At 38.6% G+C, this 21,481-nt stretch overlaps 4 protein-coding genes across 6 annotated transcripts in view; 2 read left to right on the top strand and 2 right to left on the bottom strand.

Annotated features, from left to right (window-relative positions):
* The first annotated feature begins 9 nt into the window (after window positions 1-9).
* Window positions 10-4,358, top strand: LOC117600616 (beta-1,4-N-acetylgalactosaminyltransferase bre-4). Its single transcript, XM_034316258.2, has 2 exons — window positions 10-1,012; window positions 1,089-4,358. Exons 1-2 carry the CDS (start codon window positions 215-217, stop codon window positions 1,281-1,283), a joined length of 993 nt encoding a protein of 330 aa, XP_034172149.1. The 5' UTR covers window positions 10-214; the 3' UTR covers window positions 1,284-4,358.
* On the bottom strand, window positions 3,131-9,722 carry LOC117600605 (RNA-binding protein 5). Of its 2 annotated transcripts, none has more exons than XM_034316226.2 (8): window positions 9,584-9,722; window positions 8,324-8,923; window positions 8,156-8,225; window positions 7,172-7,245; window positions 6,141-6,254; window positions 5,334-6,069; window positions 5,074-5,237; window positions 3,131-4,988 (listed from the first exon to the last, which is right to left on the bottom strand). In XM_034316226.2, exons 2-8 carry the CDS (start codon window positions 8,906-8,908, stop codon window positions 3,969-3,971), a joined length of 2,763 nt encoding a protein of 920 aa, XP_034172117.1. In that variant the 5' UTR covers window positions 8,909-8,923; window positions 9,584-9,722; the 3' UTR covers window positions 3,131-3,968. The 2 variants fall into 2 exon arrangements, with proteins under 2 accessions (XP_034172117.1, XP_034172115.1); XM_034316224.2 differs by having other exon boundaries at window positions 3,137-4,988; window positions 5,322-6,069.
* A 370-nt stretch (window positions 9,723-10,092) lies between these two features.
* LOC117600613 (ELAV-like protein 1) overlaps window positions 10,093-21,481 on the top strand; it is a 43,071-nt gene continuing 31,682 nt past the window's right edge. The window contains exons 1-3 of one of the 2 annotated variants that reach the window (XM_076692815.1): window positions 10,093-10,232; window positions 10,321-10,415; window positions 10,653-10,797. The gene's annotated coding sequence lies outside the window, so the exon portion shown is untranslated. Of the gene's footprint in view, window positions 10,233-10,320; window positions 10,416-10,652; window positions 10,798-11,884; window positions 12,479-21,481 lie in introns of those variants that run through there. The other variant, XM_076692813.1, reaches the window with a different exon arrangement.
* LOC117600694 (cytosolic carboxypeptidase 6) lies at window positions 14,199-18,286 on the bottom strand. The gene is made up of 5 exons (XM_076692818.1): window positions 17,830-18,286; window positions 15,921-16,285; window positions 15,285-15,721; window positions 15,005-15,208; window positions 14,199-14,831 (listed from the first exon to the last, which is right to left on the bottom strand). The coding sequence occupies exons 1-5, from the start codon at window positions 17,849-17,851 to the stop codon at window positions 14,558-14,560; spliced, it is 1,302 nt and encodes a 433-aa protein (XP_076548933.1). The 5' UTR covers window positions 17,852-18,286; the 3' UTR covers window positions 14,199-14,557.

Genomic DNA, 21,481 nt, shown 5'->3' with positions numbered 1-21,481 from the left:
TCTGTTTAACCTCTTGACTGTTTTACCAACGCAAAATTCAGACTTCGCCTCGACGCTTGCATCGCTTTACTTGTAATGTATAATTATAAATTAAAAATGATATCTTGAACTGCAACAAAGTCATTTACAACATTAATAAATGGAATATTTTCAAAGACAAATGTAATTCATTCATCTTAATGAAATAGTGATTGACAGTTGAACAGAGGTTAGAATGAGAAGCATCGGCAATATTTTGAAAATGTTTGTTGCCTTCTTTTATGATTACGCACGAGGATTGTCTTATACTGTTACTACAATTTTGATTCTGGGTTACTGTTTACACCCAGCTAGATTTGCTTCGCATTATACTTTTATAAAGGCAGAAGATATTTACGATGAAATGGAAAGGTCTTACCCGGCAAGGGACAATTCTTGCTCGATTACAATTAATCCCAGAAAGTCTTCTCCTTTACTATATCCTGAAGAACAACCGCGGGAAGACCCAGTGGCAATGGCACGACGCTTAGGCATACTACCTGGAGGACAATGGAAACCTCTCAACTGTCATCCTCTCTTTAATGTAGCGATTATTTTACCGTATAGAAATCGTCAAACACAGCTTGCCATTTTTATGAATTACATTCATCCTTTCTTACAAGCTCAAAACCTTGATTATAGAATATTTGTAATAGAACAAAGTCCGATGCGTGAATTCAATCGTGCGAAACTGTTCAATGTTGGATACGCGGAGGCAACAAAAGTGAACGATTTTCATTGTTTTATCTTTCAAGATATAGACTTAATACCTCAAAATCCTGACAATATATATGCTTGTACAAAAATGCCTAGGCATATGAGTTCAAGTGTGAATACATTTCGCTATAATTTACCTTATACTGGTTTATTTGGAGGTGCAATTGCATTGACACGTAAACAGTTTGAAAGAGTTAATGGTTTCTCAAATGTTTTTTATGGGTGGGGTGGAGAAGATGATGATTTTTATAGCCGTTTACAATCAAGAGGTTTTCAGGTATGTAAAGAATCAATGGTAAATAAATTACAGATATATTATAAATTATAATAACACTTTATATATTAAATTTTAGGTCACACGTTTTGGACCTGATATTGCTCAGTACTACATGTTAACACACAAGAAGGAACCACCAAGCAGTGCTAGATTTGAGAATTTAGAGAGCAGTGCTAGAAGGTATGATACAGATGGAATTAGTAACTTAGAATATAGGGTTTTAAATCATCAGTTAAGGCCACTATATTCTTGGATTTTAGCAGATGTTTAGTCGTTGTATATATATATTTTTTTGTTCCTTATTGTTTACCAACAAACATGGCTGTTTATAGGTATTAATTGCAATGTAATTATAACGAAGTTTTAATTTCTACAGAGCATTGAAATGAAATTTCATAAAAACTCAATTTTGTAACAATTTAGGTATAATATAATTAGGAACTTTTATCCACTATGCATAAGTGTACTAGTAGAACAAAAAAATATTGCTGTCACACTTTTTATACATATATGATACCATTTTTATAGTAAAACATAGATTTTAATTCATTCAAATTGGTGTGAAACACGAAATATAAATTATTCAGTATTTCCTATCAAACGGTACACGATACTGTACCAAAGATATTACCATAATATACTTACAAAATAATGATAGATTACTGCAATTGGAGACATGTACTATTAATAAAAATAGCTTGCTACTTATGTATCAATATTTATTATGAGAACAAAATATTTACTCATAATTTGTTCATTGATTATTACACAATCTATCAGGAGTAACAATTAAATAATTATAAATACATTTCCTAATTATCTTTATGTCTGAATTAATGCAATATTCTAGGAAAGCTTGTTTTTTAAGCAAGTGCGGATTTAATAGTACAAAACTTCTTTATACAAATAGAAGATTGTAGTTTGTTCCTCTAGTAATATGTGAAGAAATCAAAGTATTAATATAACTATGTCAATCTTCTTTTAATCTATTCCTAAGTTTATTATTTAGTGCTCAATTATACATTTCAGTAATTGCATTTATATCGACTGAAATGAACAAATATATTATTATAGAACATAATGTATTGCTTTAAACAGTGAAGACAGTAAAACCATGCAGTAATACTAAATTATTGATTTTCAATAAGTTTATGTATTGAACAAATGTATTTAGTATATTTCAGATAATTTTTTATTTGATTTACTGTTTCCATTGAGTCAAATAATTTTAATAGTGATAAATGTATGTGTACTGAGATATGAAAAAGATTTAGCCATCAAAATCTTATTTATATATATTGTAATGATGAATAATTCGAAAAAAGTTCTTTTGGAGTAAAATAAATCTGAAGTTCAAATATCGAATCATCGAAAATATTTTAACAAATCGTGTAAGTACAAGTGGTCCCGATATAGAATTATACCAGGAATCCCTCAAAAATGAAGTAAAAAGAAAAGAAACTGTAAATCATCCAAAAAGACTAGTATATAAAACTATTCTAAGGTTTTAAGTTAAATATATGTCGTAGATTTATCTGTGAAAATTTTAAAATGAACAAAGTAGGTTTTCCCAGGGAAAATGGTGATACAGAGGAAGCAGGATTTCTTAAAATCCTAATTTTAACGATATTAATGTTAAAAGTGATTTAGGAATAACAGAAAATTTAGTATATAATTAAGAAATAATAACAAATTTAAATTTAAATTCTCTCACATAAACGTTCGTAAATGGTGGGAGAGCATAGGCCTATATGAGATCCTCTTCCCTACATTATCATTCTCCCTGGGAAGGTCTACCATACTCGGTACTGTACAACCAATCTACAATAGATACCTTGTAAACGGGTAATTTTACTTTGAAAAGGAAAATTATATTTGGATAGTCAAATTCTTATATAAAAAACATACCAGGTTTGATTTTTTTTTTCCATTTCTACTATTAAAAAAGAAAAAATACAAAATAATATATAGAAGTTTTGATTTTCCAAAGACGAACACAAGTATACTGCAAGCAATAAATGCTGCATGTATTTTTTATTATTATCTTTTAATCTATTCATTTCTTACATGGGTTTTGCATGTGTAATTAAAAAAATAATGATAAGTATACAAATGACTGTAGAAATGTGTATGTATAGCGACGAATGTGTGATATCCAAAAAAATACAGCATAAATCATAATAAAAAGAAAGATGACATACATACGTATGAGTATAAATATACCTATATATATATATATATGTATGTATGTACGTACATACGTACGTGTATATGACATAATTACATCATAAAGGAATTATGAAATTTAATGCAGAATTATAGTAGTCCTAATGCAACCAGTGATAAATTCAGTTGCATCGACTCAGAATATACAAATTCATTTTTGTCAAAGAAGCATCATGAAATGTAAATGAAATATAACAATTGATTTCTCTTGTTACAGAAATATTTCATAATGCTTCAATGTATTTCAATTCTGAAATATGAAAAGTACTACATTGTGCAGAAACTGTTAAACGAGAATTGCTTAATGTAGTAACTTTTTTTCTTTTTAACTATTTCTACTGGTGTTTGTGTTACATTCTTGGGTGCGTATTGTAATTTCATAAAAGAAACAAGTATAGTGTGGTTGGAACGCATGGTTAAAAAATTGTATCGTCTTTCAATCCGAAATATATTACAGGAGTAGTTTTAAACACGAGAAAATGGAAAACAAATGTACAATTAAAAACATTCTCAATTTACTAGTCCCTAAGAATCATGAAAGTATATAGTAAAAAAAACAAGGTACATGTGTACCCAAGAATGAATTATCTCACTTTTCAATTACCAGTAATGCAACCAGTATATTGTTCAGGTAATACCCATACATACCTATTCGTCTATGGAAAAATTGGGTACAAGTACTTATACATATATGTATATATAAAATCTATTTTCAATGATACTCAATATATTATGTATCAGACAGCTCTTGATAACGTGCGTACATCATTTTTTTTACGCAATCTTTATAGGTGTCTCCGGGTAATGCACTATACGATGACGATTTTGCTCCTAAACCAGCCGTAGGAACTCTCCTTTCCGCTTCGATGATACTTGTTCTACCTTGGTTTGATTTACCCAGGCCCATCCCTTCGCTCCATCCCATTTTTTGCAATAATTTATTGCCAACATTATCCGAGCCAATACCCGCCCTTGTGGGTTCTTCGTAAGATACCGATATATCTTCTACTCTGGTTTTTAGGTACTTTTCTTTAAGTTTATTTGGTTGAGGGGGTTCTGGTTCGCCATATTTTGCTCTTCTTTCTTTAGCACGATCTCGGTATTTATTGTTTCTTTGTTGCGGATCGTTTGGATCTAAACCCCGTACTTGATACCAATTTTCTAAATTTTGTTTGTGAAGATCAGACAATTGCTGATGTCGAAGCAACGCTTCCTTGCTGGGAAACTGTCGTTTACACAATAAACATGCTAATTTACTCCAGTCTGTGTGTTGCCTTTCCTCTTGTTGCACATCCTCTATTTCCTCTTCCGTGTCACTACCGCCACCATAGGCAGCAACTAGACCATTATTTCCGCTTTGATCCTCATCCTCGTGATAAGAATTAGCAAGAGATTTCTTTTCTAATATAGCGTATCCAGCATCAGCAGCTCCGCTTCCGATACCTTGATTGCCATCACCACCAGCGAATTCTGAATTCCAATTACTTTTTGCGTTCTCCTTCTTCTGATTTAACGTTTTCGCCCAACGTTCCATGTCTTTTGCTATCTTCTTTGCTACCTTCACTTTATCTTGTTTACTGTCTTTCTTTTTACTTTCATCTTCCTTTGAAGTTTCTGCAGTCGCAGTAATAACCGCTGAAGTTGTTGCCTGGTTAGCGGGCATGTTTGTTGAATCGGTACTACTAGCGGTAGCAGTTATTGTTGTTCCACTGGATGAAGTTCCTGTTGCTTGTGTTACAGTAGGAGCAGTCTGTACAGACAAAGAAATCGAACAAGTTTTTAGAAATATTATTTAGCTAGGGCGTTAATAATGGTTAGTGTAAAATTCCAATAACCTTTGCCGGTTGATACGAGAACGATTCAGCATCCCAATAAAGGAATTGTTGTGTATGACTGTTGTAATAATATTGCGAATTAGGATCGTAATACAATCCTGTACTTGGATCGTAATAATAGCCGGACGATTCGTCGTAGTGATAGGTACTAACGTCTGGTACAGCTATAATAAATACGTCAATATTATAAACAAATTTTGTATAACTAGACTAAAACAAATGTTTCATTGAATAGTAATAAAACTTACAGTATACTTTACCATCACTGCCATGTGCAGGTACTCTTCCACTTGCTAACGCGGTGCTAGTTGGCGCGGTGGGTGTTGGTCTGTTCTTCATTTCCTCGGCATCTCCCAACTTCCTCGATGCTTGTAGCTGTTGTATGGCAGACTGCGCGACAGCTGCAGCTGCGTTCACTCTATCAGTTTGATTTAAAGACGGCAGAGTGATAGCAGAGCCCTGCATTATTTGATTCTGATAGTATTGCGTATAATACTGAAGGTAATGAGCTTTCTGTGCAGGCGTCTTAGCGTATAAGTTGGCACTGTACTCTGCCAATTGAGCAACATCGTCTAGAGTATACCTTTGCGGTTGGTTGTCATTTGCTTTCCACGTATTCGTGTTATTTATTTGGTGGAGTTTGCAATATGTAATTTCTACTTTCCTTCCGTCCACTACTAAACCCTGTTTCGTTAGGGCTGTGTGTAAATACATGGCGTCAACTACGTTACCCATTTCTAGGTAACAAACACCTCTGGACGTATTTGTTAGAGAATCACGACCGATACGAATACTACGTATCGGCATAGATGAAAGATTTTTCATCGCTTGTAAGACCGAATCCTCGGTCGTTAATACGTCCAATCCTCGAAGAAGAACAGTATTCGTAGGATGAGGGCTGATTTCATCGCTGCCTTCTCCACCTTCTTCGCTCTCTGCTCGTGAGGCGGAACATTTAAAGCACGTTTCGCGCCTCTTAAAATTATGCGCGCCACACTAATGAATAAATAAAATCACAGTTAATCTCTTATACCGTTGAACAATGAATTCTTCGTGTACAACTTTACCTTAACGCAATGCCAATCCTGTGTATTTTTTGCTGGTGGTTTATCTACATGGCAATCCTTCGGTATACTGTACTGCATCAATGCACGATATTGGTCCTGAAGCATCAGTACTCCCTGAAACAGAGAATTTCAGTGTTATCCCGTCCAACATCCTCCCAAAGCAGCTGTTTATCCCGTAAACTTCCTTCTTGGTTGACGAAATTATAGTTTTCTACTTCATAGCTTTCCGTCTCGAACGAACAGTAAAGAAAATGTGGGCTTAGAAATGTGGGCCATTCCACACGGCTTGCGGACCGACTATATGTACATGCGCGAGAACGTTTTTTTTTTTTTCTTCTTTTCTTTCTTTTTAAAATTTCGATCAAGGTATTGAATTAATAATGAAAACAAGCAAACGTACAATGACTGCTTGCATATAAAATTTTTACGTGAATAGGAAAAAAATTGTCGTGCAAAAAATTGTCATTCTTTAAAGAAAGAAAAAAAAAAAAATGCGTAGTCAATGAATCATTGCATCAAAGTCAAATGGTATTAAAGCAGAATTGAAATAATAATAATAACAATGAAAAAAAGCATTTATAACGAATATAGCAAAATGTGATTTATATAGAAATAAAACTATCATGCCGGATAATATGCATTGTACGTAGAAGACGATTGGAATGACCCTCCTCCGATCTTCATTGTTAGTCCACAAACTTTTATGACAGATAGAGGATAGGTAAAAAGCACGCGGCGCGGCCTTTTTTTCCGATATAATAATCTTATCTTATCTTTTTTTTTTTTTTTTTTTTTTTTTTTAAATCCAATAGACGAAATTTGCGAGCGAGTTAAGAAAAGTCTGCAAATTATGTGGGGACTCCTAGATAAATAATTAGGTACGGTAGATTGAAGTAGCCTTTTAATAGGTGCACAGCCATGGCCATGGGGAAGGCCAAGGGGCTGCGTTACCGTGCCTTGCCGCCACGGGGCGTCGGTGGCACGCGTACAACGCATCGGTTGTTGGGTATCTGGACTGAACTTCTTTCTACCTGTTTCATCTCCATCCACCGTGCGGCCTCCTGAGTCGCGTTAAACTCGACGAATGCAAAACCTCGCGAAGCACCTATACAGAGCAAATACACACATATCCAAAGTTAATCCACGTTTTGCCTGGGTGTCTCTACTCTGAGAGGGCAGGCAATCACAGCACCAACCATTGACAGACTGAGTTTTCGATACGAAGTATTTTTCTTCGCTTCGTCGCTTGCTTTCATTTCCATTTGCCTAAAGCTCAGCAGAATGAATTTCTACTAGAGTGACAGTCGACTGATCTCTATGATACTTATACGCGAATTGTATTTTACTTCTTTAAGAGTTAGACCTACCCAAATTCTCTTGATCTTCATCCCCTTCCCCCAATTGTATAAAATATCCCCATCCCCTCCAATTTATGCTAATTGCTGATATCAACAGTATTAAGAGAGAGAGAGAGAAAAAAAAAAAAAAAATAATAGGGTCACCATAGTTGCACAAAATTGGTTGGCAGATTTACATTCCAATGATATTAAGAAATTTCAATAAATATTTCACACCATCCTTCTAGATGAATAATGATGATTTGATTTTCCTCAAAATATTCTTCCCATGTAACAAGATATATTCTTGTTAGAAACTTACCTTATTCCAAGAATAAAATATCAATGATTTATATTCAATTGATAACAATTGTATTCATGATTCTGCATTAAGAATTTTGGGGTATGCATGATTGGTACCGATATAATACTAACACAGATCTTTGTACAGTATGATAAAAAATTGTTTGAAATTATTAATTATTTAACATTTTTAGATATGATCCATTTCATTAAAAATTTCAAACAATCTTTTTGAAATGATCATTAAAGAAAAAAAAAAGCAATGGTAACTTATGACTACTCAAATCTAATGCAACCTGCTGAGATAAAAAGCACTTTGCTAGTTCGCACATTAGGTTTAGGGGGAAGTTAATTTATGAGAATAACGATAATTACCTGTATCCTTTTTACGTATTAGCCTGATGTCCTTGGGCATGAGACCACAGTTGAGGATGTCTTGCCGCACCTGTGATACACACATCATAATAATAACAGTGATGCATGCTTGCAAATGCTGGTTCACGAGTGGCCAAATTATGTTGGGCCGCTAAGTTGACAACCTACGTCATTTTCTGTAATATGCTGAGCAAGCCCGCGAATCATAATGGTGTTGTTCGGAGATTGAGATTTGTAGTGGATGCCTTCCATGGACGAACCGTAAGTACGTCCATGGTCGTGCTCAAAGTCCATGCTTTCTCGACTATGATCGTCATCGCGATCCCGATCTCTTTCCTCCCGTTTCCCTCTACGATCTCTATCTCTATCCCTGTCTCTGTCTCTCCTAGACCGGTCTCGATCTCTATCGCGATCACGATCCCGATCTCTGTCTCTTTCTACGGAATCTCTATCTCTCTGTCTTCCGTAACGATCTTCTCTGTCTCTGTAACTACGATCTCTGTCGTCTCTACTACGATCCCTTCGGTCTCTCGAACGATCCCTTTCGCGATCTCTGTCTCGGCCACGGTGATTCCTATATTCAGGACTTCGATGATCCCTGTCGCGATGATCATTATCCCGGTGCTCGGTATACTCCGGTGATCTACTACTTCCGTATTCGTTACGATAATCGTAATCCGAGTTGTGCCCTCTCCTTTCGGGCCCATAACCTGGCTCCCAAGGGTCAATGTTGTTACTGTACATGTTGTCCATTCATTTACCTAGTTTCTGAAACAATTATGATTTTAATTAGTACAAATTAACAAATTCATCAGATATCTTGCAATTTAGAAAGGTGAAAGTAACCAATTTAAAATTAGAGCAATAAAAAAATTCCTTATTAAATTAACGCCTCCTGTTACATGTTCCTATATAATATAAAGTATCATATGCTGCATAAAATCAATTGAAATTCATTTGAAATATTAAATATATCTACATTTATTAATATTAATTACGTTAGATGTAATTTAGAAATACACTTGAAATGTCAATTTTTTTTTTTTAATCATAACTACGTTTCGATTTATAATGTACATTTTCAAAGAAAGAACAATAAGTTTTACGTGAACGTATGAAATTAAGGTGACAGATTCGTTAGGTAGTTCTTGAACGTAATTCAATAGTCAAGAAACGTAATAACGAAGATTCGATTAATAAATATCAATATAAAAAAGAATTAGGCAATAATAGAATATTCGGAAAAAAATGAGAGCCGTGCAATATGAAAAAGATTGAATATGGAATCCTGATCCGCTAAAGCGAACGAAACATCGTGGCGTTGATTAATAATCATTACCCAATATTGTTAATCTCTTTAGAATACGATTTCCCATAAAATTATCTGTGCTTTGTTTCGAATTATGTGCATGCTTGATTTTTACTCACTTTACTTGTTATTTGTAAAATCAGACAAGAAATAACGTGATGCGCACAATGGCGTGGTTGCGCCTCTTGTTCGTCTCGTACAATATGGCGATGCCTGTGGAGGACGGACCCATTACGTGGTCTGTGAATGTATAACCAACCTAGAAATATTTCTCAGATGGCGCTTTAACAAGTTATGTCGAAAAAGAAATTTCATTTAAAAATCTGATTTCTTTCTTTTTATAAGCAAACTCAAGTAAAATAAGGTTTACTTCGTACATTTATTTCGTTATAAAAGTAATTCAGCGCATTAAATTGTAATTGTTTTCACGAAAATTTGGATTACTAAAGTACAGCGTGGCATTTTTTCCATAGTAAATTGTATAACAATACAGTTGGTAAATTATAATTTATCTTACAATAATAGTAATATAATTTTAAGAGAATTAAAATTTTATCTAATAAATATGTTTAAGGGAAGGTCCGTTAGGCGGCACCACCGCGTGAACGTGATTTTCCCGCGTTGCAAGGTTAAAATTGAAACAGTTGCAGTGTATAACAAGTTGTCACGTGTAATAAGTGAAATCTACAATGTTAGTTATTTCAACATTTATTTTTGCTTACAATAAGTATAGTTCTGATAAAAGATATACAACGTAATGACAAGCAAGTAATTATCATACTTTTTCAATCATTCTTTCCGGGTATGCATTATTTCGTTGAACACTGTTTCAGTGGTTTCTTCTTTTATGTTTTAGGCATAACACGTTGGCGATTCGCCATGATTTATAGAAGTCATCGTTGTATACTTACGTACCTACAAAATACGTGATATTTCATCCTCAAAACAAAGGTAACATTATATTATTGTGTTATACATATTCGAAAAAATGACTGACTACAAATAATTCATTGCCAGTAGTATTTCATTGTTTATAAATCCAATTGTTTTTTTAACTTTTGATAATTGTTTACATCGAATACGCACTGTGAAATGTACTATTTTATTTTAGCTGTAAATTTTAAGTGTAATAATGCATTAAATGACAATGACTTTTTGCGATATAACCTCAAATTGGAAACTTTGTAGGTCGGGGATGATGTTCATCGATGAAGTATAAGAATCCTGATCGCGATTGCATACAATTAAAAAATTGGTAAATAAGTATTAAAATCATCAACGTATAAGCATCTATAACGTGTCTGAACTGAAATGCATCACGTGGCTGCATTTGGTGAGTACATACAGAAATGTAATATTTGATTTGTAACAAATTAATAAAAGGTGTAACATTTCGTAATATATGCGCGTATAACAAGTGTTTGCAAAAGGGGTTAAGTCTGGGTAATCGAGGTCGGTCTCCGCCCATGTCGTGCTTATTCGCATCGCACGATTTCGTCCAAATTCGGCTTTGCTCGGCTTCATACATACATACATACATATACAAGTATATGTATAATTATCGGTGGTCGTCGCGTTGCACAGGATGTTTCTTTGCGCTCATTGGTACAAAGGATATTTGTATCCCTTTCCATCCCATAAATTCTCTTTCTGTAGGATATTTAATTTAATGCAAGACACCATCACTGTAATGTATAGTAAATAGGGAAAAAAGATTGTTTGCAAGGGGTTGTTGGTTGTGGCAAGTTGCAATCCGTTTGTGTTTACTCGGCTTTGTAGAGGTCGCCAGCTTTAGCTAAGAACGCGTTCGCGAATAGGAAAGAGGTAGGGAACGCACGAAAATGGTGGTCATATTCTAGAAAAGGGTTGAAATAGCAAAAGAAAATGAATGGTTAAAGAAAGAAGGTATGATAAGAAAGGCAACAAATTGAAGGAAAAAGAAAATATAGAAACAACAGGAAATGAAAATAATAAGATAAATGGAACGGTGATAGAGGGGAGAAGTAAGGGTAAATCGAGAAATGCAAATAGCGAAGGGGATGGGAATGAGTTTAAGGCAGCGTTCAGACTAGCAGTAAAAGAAAGCCAGCTCGTCGGAAGATCTCCAGGCGAAGCTACTAGCAGCATTTATGCTACCAGTTTGAATGCAGCCTAAAAGGAAGAGAAATAGAAGGACATACGAATAGAATGTTTGTGCGCAGTCGGTACGCGCAGACAGCTCGTCTATATACTTGGTTCAACGACCACCGCCCTAGTATCATCCAACCCCGTAGTACCGGGACGGCTCGTGCGATACTAGCAAGGCGAGAGGGATGAAACGAGTAGTTGGGGTTGAGCGCGAGGGTTGGTTGGGGAGAAAGAGGGTGCCTGGCCTGGGTGGTTGAGCTTAGGAGGGGGAAGAGACGAGGCGGTGTTGAGCTGAACGGCCCACGGACCAGTTCCGTCTCGAGTCCAGGAGTAGAAGAGCTACTGGCCGCTTGTCTGCTCCCTTCTTTCGCTATAGTTTCATTTCTTTCCGTTTTAGTTCATTCTTCAGTTCCGATTGATTGACACGTATTTACACACATATATGTATTAGTAATATACAAAATCGTCGGGCGACACACTTACACAACCGTGTGGTATATACATACTACTTTACGTATCACAGCCGTACATATACACATGCATACACATAGAAACACATACAGGAGTACATAAAAGGAAGCGCGCGCGATCGAGCGCGTACACTAGACGTACCTTTGATTATCTGGTCCACGCAGAGAGAAAATATCGTACGGTATCGCGAATGTAATCGTACGTTTTTGTGTCTGCTGCGTTCCCGTTTGTCGTATATGTTCGATGCACGGGCACACCCGCGATTAAGCGTCGTGTCTTTAGGCTTCGTGTCTGACCAGGTGCATCGGGTCACGTAGTACCTGCCGTCTTCTGTCCATCACGGTGCGCGTGCAACAAGCCCTCCCCCGTACACGCGGCTCGATTGAGTTTTAGGAAACCGTAATTCTCGCATTCAGGTACGTGGACATTTCTATTATGTGACGGCGAAAGTAGAACTCGTTAAACCCTTAGGAACGTCGAGGTTTAAGGTCAGCTCAAGGGAGGGTCACTTTGTGTCCATTTAAAGAAAAGTGTTGAAAATGCTCTTTATTTTCCTTCAATTTTATTTATTTTCTGGACATTTTTTGACCCTTTCTTTCCATCTCCGAAGGATTCACCAAGAGTGGGCTGGCTAGTAGATTTACCTTCGGACGAAATGAAATTCTGTTATAGCAATATTATTATTATTTTGATGAAACTGAAGTAACTTTAACGTTCCACGTGAAAACACGGAAACGATGGACAGAATTTTGATTTCGTTCGAGGGTCTTATTTTCGTTTGTTTAACTCTTTCTACAAAACAATTTATAAGTTGTTCAGAGTGAAAGGGTTAAACAAAATTGTGCATGTTTTGTACGTATTTTCCTTCTCAATAATTAACCTGTTTATTTTTGTCATTAATATCAAAGATCATCAAGAGGTTGAAAGGAGTTGTATTTTAGCGGAAGTTCGCGAAGAGAATAGCGGGTACATGGGAATAAAGTAGCTTAACAACCCTGTAAATCAACTGTTTACGGCTCGATATGGCGCGTTCGAATCAGTGAGTCGCGTTGTTGGCATGGGCATGGGCATACATACAACTCGATGCATCAATTTGACCCGAGTCAAGCTTTCTCGCGAACCGTGTAAAGAAACTTCCCTGCGAAACCGATACCGTCTTCGCCGTATCGCGTTCAAATTACATGCTTATGTTACCTCGTTATCCTTCCTTTCTTTGATCAACCAGACGATCAATTTTTCAACGATCCTAACTTACCTTTAAACGATGAATCTTAAGTGTTATACAAGTCTGTACAATAGTTTCATAATGTTAGAGAATCTTTCAGCAAGTGGTTTTCCAATTGGAAAATAGTACATACATTAGCTGAAAATGATTTATTCTATTTGCGAGTCATTGACTTATAGTTGTTTATTATTGAAATGTGCATCTATTAGTGTTTAAAAAAAGATGTGTGCATAATATGTGATAGACGAGGACCAATTAATAACATCTGAAAGTATTGGTGAAAATTTAATGACCCTTATGATCGTATCCACAAGTCGCGTTTGAAAAGGAGGCCAGTCGAATTCGATGAAAATAGCTCGAAAGCTTTTGTTGAAAAGCATTACAACCGTCGATTGCTTCCGATGGGATGACGTCCAAGTCGAGACGATCGCTATCTTCTCGGCTTACCGGCTTTTCGAGCGACCTTTGCTCTGTTCTTGCTGGTAGCCAGCTCCAAACCGCCCCTCGTCAGCTGATTGAAATCGATAATAGTGAGCCGAGGCTCGGCTGGATGTCGAGACAGGGGCTGCACCCTGACGATCGGTGCCCCGGGGCTCCGGAACCTGTAGCTCCGGTTCCTGCACCCGCCGACGCCCGTTCCCGTTCCACTTCCACTTCCGGTCCCAAGCTGGCTCATCCGCGTGCCGCTCATCGATCGGCAACCACCGCTCACGGGTAGCTCCGTCTCCTCTTGGAAATACCTGTCGATCAGCGACGGCATTGAAATTTAATTTCTCTTCTAAAATATCATTCAAACAACAACGTAGCGAGAATACGTGAAATAGAATTACTCGTGAATACTGGCAAGATGCATAGGAGCCGGTGTTCTGCAGGTTTTTGCTCTTGGTTCTCTGAGAACCCGATACCTTGGCCGAGATTGACGCGTTCTTTTGGCGGAAGGTTGATCAGGCAGGCCGGCAGGAATAATACCCATTAATTTGTAGTATTCTAAGAAAACACGGGCCAGACAACGTCCTACTCTGTAATCTATGATTTAATTCAATCGTCAAGATTCAATGGTAGCAATTAGGAATTGAATTTATATCGAGTTCTTTGTTTCGAATCGTTTCGGCAAGTACAATCCGCTAAAGCAAATCTTTCTGCCGATTAATTATTTCTGTCGAGATTTCCGTAACCTGAATTTACTCGGTTAATCCCACGTTTCGGTTCGGTAATTATACCTGATTAAGCTCCTACATGTATATTAATATTTCATCATGATGATCTACAATTAGACTTCTGCATTCGAATTAGCGATCGATGTATAACTAGAAAGGATACATCCTTCGTCGGTGTACGGGAATATTTCAGTGGTAGCCTTTCTATTGTATCCGTACATTGATACCTCGATGCTGTAACAATTGACGTGTTCCTTGAGAATGGAGCATAGATAACGACGGGCGGTCCCTGCCTTGTGTGGATCCTGATTGTACATCGTGTGTCCCATTTCATAACCTTCGGCGTGTTGCGCCAATAACTTCGGCAAAACGATGTGCCTCTCGTACCTGAGGGGCTGGCAGCCATTCATTAGATAGTGTCGCTTGAAGCGATTGAATTTTCCTTGTCAATACGTTGACGTGACGGACAAGGTGAATTGTAAAGGAAAAAAAAAAAAAAAAGAATGGGGGAAGGATATTTAATGGTTTTTCCCTGACACAAGAGCAAACCAATAAAGTACCTGTACACATCATCGTACGTGTTCCCATAAACAAAGATCCCTGTGGCATTTGTATGAGCATGCAAATCCAGCACGCAGTCTAAAGGGGTACGGCTGCTTTTGTCAAGATTCTTCAGCATGGGTTTGATCGCCACTAGAGCAGGATGAATCCAATCAGAGATTTTGTTCCAAGAACGGTTCAAATCTGCGCCTATCGCTGTGGATCTTCAAACACGATCGCATCTCTCAGTTATCTGTACAAATTACACGTACCTAGGATATCCTCCAAGTATTTATTTACCTATAATTGCCAAGAAATACGCCGTCAGGATTTAGCATCGGTACTACTTTGAAGACGACGTAGTTCCTCAGGACTTGAGCGATGGGGTGGGAGCTAACCAGAAAGTCCATTAGACCTTGGCAGACGAAGGAAGACGGTGATTCGCCCGGATGAATCCTGGCGAGAACGACTACGACTCTTCTGGATCGATCTCGAGTATCGTCCAGGTTCGAGCTTATCGTGATTAGCTCGATTTTCCTCTTCTGAATAGACGTGGCTAGGGTCTCTCTCTTTGTGCAAGTTATCCTTGTGCAGAGGTTGTCTAGATGCGCTAGGTATCGGTTGTACGAGTACGGATAAGACAGAGCGAATTGATACACGTCCTCCTCGCGGTCGAAGGAGAAGGCGAAGCTTAGGACATAGTGATTCTGATGCTGCGCGGACTTGTAGTAGAACACCTGAAGACATATTACACTTTCTAGAGGAAGTAATTAGAAATTACCTTGTCCAGTGTAGGACACTGTTGGGCGAAATAGCCGGAATGCATTTCTAGATTCAAGTGGTTCTAGGACTTGCAACGTTTAAAGGAAACTTTGCAACCACTATACAAAAGTCCTAGGACACTTTGAACAACCGATAAAGGGATCGTTAACTCACTTGGTCCCTTGGAATCCTCTGCCACTTAGGTTTGCTGCTGCTCTTCACCAACGGTGTCATTCCGTGTCGAAAGAGATTAGCACTTCTGGAAATGTTGACGATGTTAAAGACGACTCGTTGCTCGGACTTCACGTTATCCACAGTGAAATTGAACCACAGACGAAGACGTGGGTTGCAGGTGTCCGGTCTGATGAATAGATCGTATTCGAACTCTGAGATAAGATCCACCCTGCCCAGGTTCCCTGTCTCGAAGGAGGCATCGAAACAGATGTGTCCTTTCTTAGCTTTCCCGCTGTGACCCGGTGGTCGCATTACCATCTTATTCACGTTGCCCAGTCCACCCTCCGTATCGCTGTCTTCGCTGTCTGCAATGATGATTTTCATATAACATTTACGAACCTCTGCTATTTAACAGGCAAACGGTTAAAGAAGAATCACGTTGATTTATATTAATTTTTCAAGCAAGAACTAACCAGCTCTCTGATAAAGACTAGTGTGTTCCAAAGGATCACGACCCTCCCCCATAACGATCTCTAGAAAGGTAACAGGCACTGATCCACCGCGTAGAAGACGCGAGAACGAACTGACTTTCGTTTCGTCGAGCTGTTACCACTTACGTGCTAAAGCTGCAACTCTGATCGTTGGATCAGCACGTTACGGGCTAATTCTCGTGTCGGATAGCTCTTCGTGCGAGCTATCTCGGCTAGTTCGTGCATTCGCGTGGTTAAATCCAGTCAGGAATCGGGTTGACGGGAACTCGCGTGGCTGCCACGCGTCAGAGATCTTATTGCTTCGACAGATTGGTCACCTTTTAAACGGTCAAAGGCATTTTTACTCGCCAGAAAGAATTCGAAGCATCAGTTTTTATTAATCCTTAGGACTTATCACTTGAATCTAATTAGGTCCTTCCTTTTTTTAGCCTTTAAAAGAGGATTTAACGTTGATAGAAATCGGAACTGAAAGGGGTGATTTACACTTGGAAATGATTTTCCAAGTTGATATCTTTACCGGGTAGTTTTACTTCTCCCAATCTCTTCCGATCACGTGGGAACGAACTCGTGGCCAGAGAGCTGTTGCTTCTGGTCACGAAACCAATTATTAGAAGTTTAGTTAGAAGTTGAATGATGTTGGTCTGTTTCTAAACGGTTTACACCTAGATTTTCCTCGTCAGAAAGGAACGAGGTCAAAACGGAATCGGTACACGTCATGTTTTTTCACGAATGATTGTCTCGAATCTACGGTTTTCATACTACGTGGAAGAAACAGTAACGTTTCACGGATAAATATAAATTAGACCAGCAGAGAGCTTATTTCCATGTCTATGTCCACTTGTCAACGTAAATGACGTATCTGAAAGTTGTGTATCTATAGCCAGCTACGAACACACGAAACGAGGTATTAGAGACAGCCAGTCTCTGGACTGTTATCAATGATTCACTTGACGGAGGGTAAAAACAGCTACGTGTTATACCGTCGCGTGAACTTTGTCTTGGCAGTCAATGCTACTGACCGACAGTGACTTGTTTTTATACAGGGTGCCCCGGTGAAACTTTAAATTTTACGTTACTTTTTAAGATTCCAAAATTTCGGAAAAAGATTCCAGATTCAGTTCTCAGCGGAGGTTGATCTAGAGTCTAGTGGAAGAACAACTTGCCTAAATGTCAGGGTGCGATAAGCACGATATTACCAAAGTGTTAGAGCTCGCAATGATTCCTCGCGTGACTTTCTGGACTTGCCGATCGACATGACGGATCACTGAAGATCCATCGGGAACACAACTAACTCAGTTTCGTGTGTGTAGGCGTGATATCACGTAGACCGTGGCACGTGTTACGTGCTTCGAGTCACGAACAGTTCCTCAGGTTCGTAACGAACTCTCGAAGATGGATCGAATCATGTGTATACGTACCACTCTCCTCGGCCTCGGACATGTTCGAGAGCGGCACTCCTGGACTGGTCCACGCGAGGTCGAAACTATGGACGTAGACTGGACGACTCTGCCTTCTATGAATTCACGTTGGTTTCCCTTGGTTTGTTGAATCGATACGTGTCGCAGAGACGCTTCTTTTCTGCTTCTGTCTACCCTGCTTTCTCGGTCTTGCGTGTCCCTGTTACTTAGCTATATTTTACAATTTTCACATTTACCAATACACTGGAGGTCGTATGCTATCCTCAAAATCACAGCTAATGTTAATATTAGACTCTCGTTATATTGCCGCGGTGAGGGTAAAAATTGTTTAAGCTTTCAAACTCTAATTAATTAATCATTTACAGTATATAGTTCTCGTGAAAGTTCATAGCACCGTTACGTTGCCCTACGAGCTTTCTATGCTAAAAGTACAGGGTGTTTCATCGAGAGAGGTCGATGTTTATAATTAGAGGATTGATAATGATTATTTGCACGAAATTGTAAATGGTCACATATTCCCATTTTGGTACTTGTCAACTCTAATGACCTAGATAGAAACTTCGAAGATAGCGAGAAATCTGTCGAACATAACTGAAGCCCAGGTCAAACTATGCATTTTCCAATCTTGATACATCTTTCACGTCCTAAACTGGGAACAGACAAGTGTTGTAATGTCAAAAACTTTTGCTTCGCTCTTTACTATCGTATATTTGGTTTCGATTCGGTGAAAGTCGAAGAACTTTACCCTCTGAAATACAATCCATTAACCAATAGCGGGCACATCGAGCTCATCTTTCGCGGTAAACATTTGCGCAGGAACGTTTGCTCTTTTACATCCTAGTAACATCCTGACCGAGTGTCCTAGCGAACCTATTTATTTTATACTTTCGCTTTCGGGAACCTATAGAGTATCCATTTCAATTTCCTGTTCAAACTCGAAAAATCAATGAAATTTCATCGGCGCGTACGTGTCCCTTGTCCCTGTGTTGATAATTTCCATGAAACGGGTACGTGCATGCACAGCACTCAAAGGGTTAATACGCGACCGAGCACCGCGTAATCCACGCGCATGTGTGTACGCGTATACACGCGTGCAGCCTCGTTTCCCGGGTCTACGTAACAGAAGCAACATGCAAAACGAGCTTAAGTCGCGCATATCTATCTTTGGCCAGGCTCTGCTCCCGGATGAGCAAGCGCACGTATGGCGTTGCGAAGGGATGCAGTCATGGAAACTCACTTGCAACGGTCTTTTCCATACTTGGCAAACGTGGAATTAAGTTTAAAAGCTTTTGGTATATTCTTGATTCATTAGAGAAACATCGGGAAACTTGTAAATTATGTTTCGTCCTTCATCAATTTAAGTTTCTATATTATTTTCAATTTAAAAATAAATTCTCAGATTGAATGGCACTCTCCAGTTTTGGGCCACGTGTTCCCTATTAAAACTCCGAAAAATTTTCCGTTGATCGATCAGGCTTCATAGTTTCAAATGCAGAATTCGATGTGGAATATCTTTTAAATTTGAGAGAGCAATGTTCGGGGCGAGTTTCGACGATGGGTTATGGTTAGGTGTGTTTGTTCGGCTGGTGAATGTCCTCCACTCCTGGGCTCTGCCTGGGACTTCCTGGTGAACCCTTCCCCTTTTCACCCCGTTCGCAACCGAGCTGCAATGTGGTGGGAGAGAGAAAGAGAGAGATAGAATTCAGTGCAAGAGAGAGTGAATGACTAGGAGAAGGCGAGAGATCGATATTCGAAACCCCTGTGCCGTTGGGCAACCGAGCTCCTCTTGCCACCCAACGCCCAATGGCGTAGGAAGAGGGGGCAATTGGGCTAGGTATATCTCCCTGTTCCCAGGATACTCGACAAACGGAAGTTTGGGACAAAGAGGAGGAGCGTTATAAATTGCCCGAGACGGGATTCTGAATTTACGCGTATACCCCCCTACCCCCCCGCTGCCTAGGTGTCTGTCTTTTTATCTTTCTTATTTTCATCAAATCCTTAGGGTGTATATACACGTATTTCATAAGATTACTTCAGATTTCGAATAGAATTTCATTTCTACTTGAAATATGAAAAGATTCTAATCCACCCCTACATTAAAATTGACCCCTTTCGTTAATTTATGTATGTTAAGATAAATATTCTAGATATTACAGATAATTGCACACGTGTTCCGGGCATTTACCTGGTCGTACCCTCTGATGGCTGATTACACATTCATTGTCACGGGAGGGTCATCAAAGTTAAATAATTGAAGTGCCATATTCTATTAAGATCATTAAGTATTCCCATAAATTTCCATCCTCTAAAGCCTACGCCATTGCTCCTGTCTGTCGTCGTACGCATACTATTTACCATTAGATTATCTTCCCCTCAATTTTTTCCGTCTCGCCCTCACATCCTTTCACGAGCAGCTCTTTTCTCGGCGCAGCTTCTTTTTTCTTTTTCCATTCACGTATATATCCGGTATCTCTCGGTAATGGAAACACGTAACGGCTAGCAACGAGCAAACCAATTATTTCAGCCATGATGATCGATTCGCGCCCGTCATTTCGGGCAGAGTCATTAACGGACGCTCTTTCACGCGAGCGTTCGTTAACATCGACTGCTCTGGTAATAACGCGATAATGATATTCCAGTCGGGGGTGTACGCGTCCCTTATCGATCGATACTTTTCTCCTTTGACCCGATCCTTGATAAAATAAACGTCGATCATACGTACATTATAATTTGCGCTTCATTATGTGTATACAAGCGTTGTAGAGAGGATAAAAGAGTTAAAAATTAATTACATTGGATTTTTCATACGAAACATCTCCTTGTGTAGTTTAGAATTTAATTGAGATGTTGTTCAAGTTGGAAATTCTATTGTATCATTATGAAATTTTTCTTTATTATAAAGCGAGCGTACTATTAATCGGTAGGTAAGGCACGTGGATCCATTTATGCAGCACGTGTCCTCTCAAGATTCTACTAAGGGTAGCGTTACATTACCCGATGAATGCACCTCCTCTAGGTAGCTCACCTTCCTACAAAAAACCCGTCCCCTCGATTCAATCCCAAACCTCTAAATACCTTGTACCTACACAATGAAGGGAGAAAAAGGGATGGGAAACAAAAAAAAACCAAGCGACAAAAGTCAGAAAGTTAACCACTGTGTTCCCTCCTTTGAAAGATTGACTCGAACCTTTTTTTTTTTTTAATGTCCTCTGAATAAGAAAAAAGGATAAAAATTGGATTAAAGTTAAACTTTCTGGAAAATTTCGTGAATATACGTGCACATTGGTTGGCCGGTGGATGATGTGGTAAAGGCACGGGGTGAAATTTGGCCGCATTCGCAGGAATCGGAGGGAGGTGGGAACCCTTGGGACGGTTTCCATTTTCAACGTGGCGCCTGCGTTCTCGAGCTCTGCACGGGCTTGCACAACCCTCTCTCTCTTCTACCCTTTTCGTCGAGTTTCTGTCTCTCTTTCTTCTATATTACAGCTTGAATTTCCACCCCTACTCTTTCAACCCTCGAGCAACGCTTGCGCACGTGCACCTCCCCCGCGTCTGGCCATTTTTTTTTTTTTCTTCTTTTGCTTCTTGTTCCCCTCGAATTCAAACCCCCAACCCTTGCACAACGACGAGAAACTTTGATGAAACACAGCCG

The sequence above is a fragment of the Osmia lignaria genome, chromosome 16 (genome assembly GCF_051020975.1).
Source record: "Osmia lignaria lignaria isolate PbOS001 chromosome 16, iyOsmLign1, whole genome shotgun sequence".
Lineage (NCBI taxonomy): Eukaryota > Metazoa > Arthropoda > Insecta > Hymenoptera > Megachilidae > Osmia > Osmia lignaria.
Note: the sequence above shows the minus strand (reverse complement) of the source record. Positions and strands in the feature narration are given on the sequence as shown.

Bases quoted from the DNA above. Each gene is read 5' to 3' on its own strand.
- LOC117600616 (XM_034316258.2), top strand. From the start codon at position 215: ATGAGAAGCATCGGCAATATTTTGAAAATGTTTGTTGCCTTCTTTTAT. The intron at 1,013-1,088 runs GTATGTAAAGAA...ATTAAATTTTAG, and splicing joins TACAATCAAGAGGTTTTCAG to GTCACACGTTTTGGACCTGA.
- LOC117600605 (XM_034316224.2), bottom strand. From the start codon at position 8,908: ATGGACAACATGTACAGTAACAACATTGACCCTTGGGAGCCAGGTTAT. The intron at 7,246-8,155 runs GTAATTATCGTT...TGCTCTGTATAG, and splicing joins AATACGTAAAAAGGATACAG to GTGCTTCGCGAGGTTTTGCA. The intron at 5,238-5,321 runs GTAAGTTTTATT...TATTTATTATAG, and splicing joins CAGTGATGGTAAAGTATACT to CTGTACCAGACGTTAGTACC.
- LOC117600694 (XM_076692818.1), bottom strand. From the start codon at position 17,851: ATGTCCGAGGCCGAGGAGAGTG. The intron at 15,209-15,284 runs GTAAATAAATAC...TCGTGTTTGAAG, and splicing joins GTATTTCTTGGCAATTATAG to ATCCACAGCGATAGGCGCAG. The intron at 14,832-15,004 runs GTACTTTATTGG...CCAGCCCCTCAG, and splicing joins ACGTACGATGATGTGTACAG to GTACGAGAGGCACATCGTTT.